This window comes from Salvia hispanica, chromosome 4 (assembly GCF_029641045.1).
Source record: "Salvia hispanica isolate PSC_SH4W2 chromosome 4, Shi_PSC_v1, whole genome shotgun sequence".
Lineage (NCBI taxonomy): Eukaryota > Viridiplantae > Streptophyta > Magnoliopsida > Lamiales > Lamiaceae > Salvia > Salvia hispanica.
The window spans coordinates 52,816,310-52,818,421 of record NC_142695.1 but is presented as its reverse complement, the minus strand read 5'-3'; the positions used below and the strand labels follow the sequence as shown (position 1 = coordinate 52,818,421).

Sequence of the window (2,112 nt, the reverse complement as noted above, 5' to 3'; positions counted from 1 at the left end):
ATGTCATTCAAAAATTTATGTGTGGATATTACCTCGCGAGTTAAGTGATGTTGTGAATTTATAAAGAGAAAGAAGTCGTTTCGTATATAAGATTAATTTGACTTGTGATAACTATGACACACAAATTTTTAAATCTTTCTAGTTAAATTTTAAAATTACATGTTAGAATTTGACAATTCTTGATAATGAATACTCCAAACACCCCTATAGGCTATATATATACTTGTATTTCTCTTCTTCGCGACATAGGAATCCTCTCTCCACCACCGGAAATTTCCATAAACAACCAATAACTCCACAGAAATGGGCCGCCGGCGCGTGGTGTTGGCAACATTTCCGGCACAAGGCCACATCAATCCGGCCCTCCAATTCGCCAAGCGACTCCTCAACGCCGGCACCGACGTCACCTTCTTCACCAGCGTTTACGCATCTCGGCGCATGGCCATCTCCTCCGCCGCCGCATCCCCGCCGGGCCTCGACTTCGTCTCCTTCTCGGACGGCTACGACGACGGCCTCAAGCCCGGCGGCGACAGCGGCCGCTACATGTCCGAGATGAAATCCCGCGGCCAGGAGGCCCTCCGGGGCCTCCTCCTCCGCACCGACGCCTCCTTCCTCGTCTACTCCCACCTCTTCTCCTGGGCGGCGGAGGTGGCGCGTGACGCCCACCTCCCCAGCGCCCTCCTCTGGGTCGAGCCCGCCACCGTCCTCTGCATCTACCACTTCTACTTCAACGGCCACGCCGCCGCCGTCGACGCCGGCTCCGACGACATCCGCCTCCCGCACCTCCCGCCGCTCGAGCAGCGCGACCTCCCGACGTTCCTCCTGCCGGAGACGCCGGAGAGATTCAAGTCCATGATGAGAGAGAAGCTCGAAACCCTAGACGCCGGCGGAGCCGAAAACGGAAAAGTGAAGGTGCTCGTGAACACTTTCGACGCGCTCGAGCCGGACGCGCTCAGAGCGGTCGACAGGTACGAGCTGATGGGGATCGGGCCGCTGATCCCCACAGCGTACCTGGACGGAAGAGACCCCTCCGACAGATCATACGGAGGCGATCTCTTCCGTGCACCAGACGACGGCGGCGGATGCGCGTCCTGGCTGGACGCGCAGGCGCCGTCGTCGGTGGTGTACGTGTCCTTCGGGAGCATGCTGAAGCTCCCGAAGGCGCAGATGGAGGGGATCGCGGAGGCGCTGCTGGCATGTGCGAGACCCTTCCTCTGGGTTATCAGAGGAGACGAGGATGAGAAAGACGAAGAGGAGCTGAGCCACGCCACGGAATTGGGGAAATTGGGGAAGATGGTGAGGTGGTGCGCGCAATTGGAGATTCTAGGGCACGGGGCGGTGGGGTGCTTCGTGACGCACTGTGGGTGGAATTCGGCGGTGGAGAGTGTGAGTTTGGGGGTGCCGGTGGTGGCGGTGCCGCAGTGGTTTGATCAGGGGACGAATGCGAAGCTGATGGAGGATGTGTGGGGGTGCGGGGTGAGGGTGGGGGGAGGGGGTGGGAGTGAGTTGCGGAGGTGTATAGAGATGGTGATGGATGGGGGTGAGAAGAGCAGGGCAGTGAGGGAAAATGCGAGGAAATGGAAGGATTTGGCGAGGGAAGCTATGGCGGATAATGGATCTTCGTTTAATAATATCCACGCCTTTCTTCAACAAATTTGATTAATCTCTGCTTTTTATGGTGTTAATGATCATCAACTGTCATTGTGTTCTTCTCTGAGACCATAAATAGAATAAGTACATCTTCCTTCCACCGTCATTAATCGGCACATTTTGACTCAGCACGAGTTTTAGTTAAAAAAAATAGCAGAGATGGAATAAAGAAGGTAGTGAAATGAAGATTTTACTTTTATTTTTTTGTTTATAATAAGTGGGTATAAGTTAGTGTTTTAGTAGAATATGGGTCCATTATAAGTAATAGAAAATAATACTCCTAAAATATAAGTGTGACAAGTATTGGCTGGATTCGGGACAGGTTAGGGATGCTCTCAGTGATCGACAACGCACATTACTTGTGTATTTTTTAAAAAGATTGAAGGCTTCTCTCTCTCATCAATTGTGGTCGATTTTACTCCAACCTCCAACCATGCGGTCTCCGTTACTTTTTCTTTATCA

The 2,112-nt window shown here is 52.5% G+C and overlaps 1 protein-coding gene across 1 annotated transcript; it reads left to right on the top strand.

Moving 5' to 3' along the window:
* Nucleotides 1–228: 228 nt before the first annotated feature.
* Nucleotides 229–1,863, top strand: LOC125193030 (anthocyanidin 3-O-glucoside 5-O-glucosyltransferase 1-like). Its single transcript, XM_048090734.2, has one exon. It carries the CDS (start codon nucleotides 304–306, stop codon nucleotides 1,657–1,659), a length of 1,356 nt encoding a protein of 451 aa, XP_047946691.1. The 5' UTR covers nucleotides 229–303; the 3' UTR covers nucleotides 1,660–1,863.
* Nucleotides 1,864–2,112: the final 249 nt, after the last annotated feature.

Excerpts from the sequence above, each read along its gene's own strand:
- LOC125193030 (XM_048090734.2), top strand. The coding sequence starts at position 304 with ATGGGCCGCCGGCGCGTGGTGTTGGCAACATTTCCGGCACAAGGCCAC.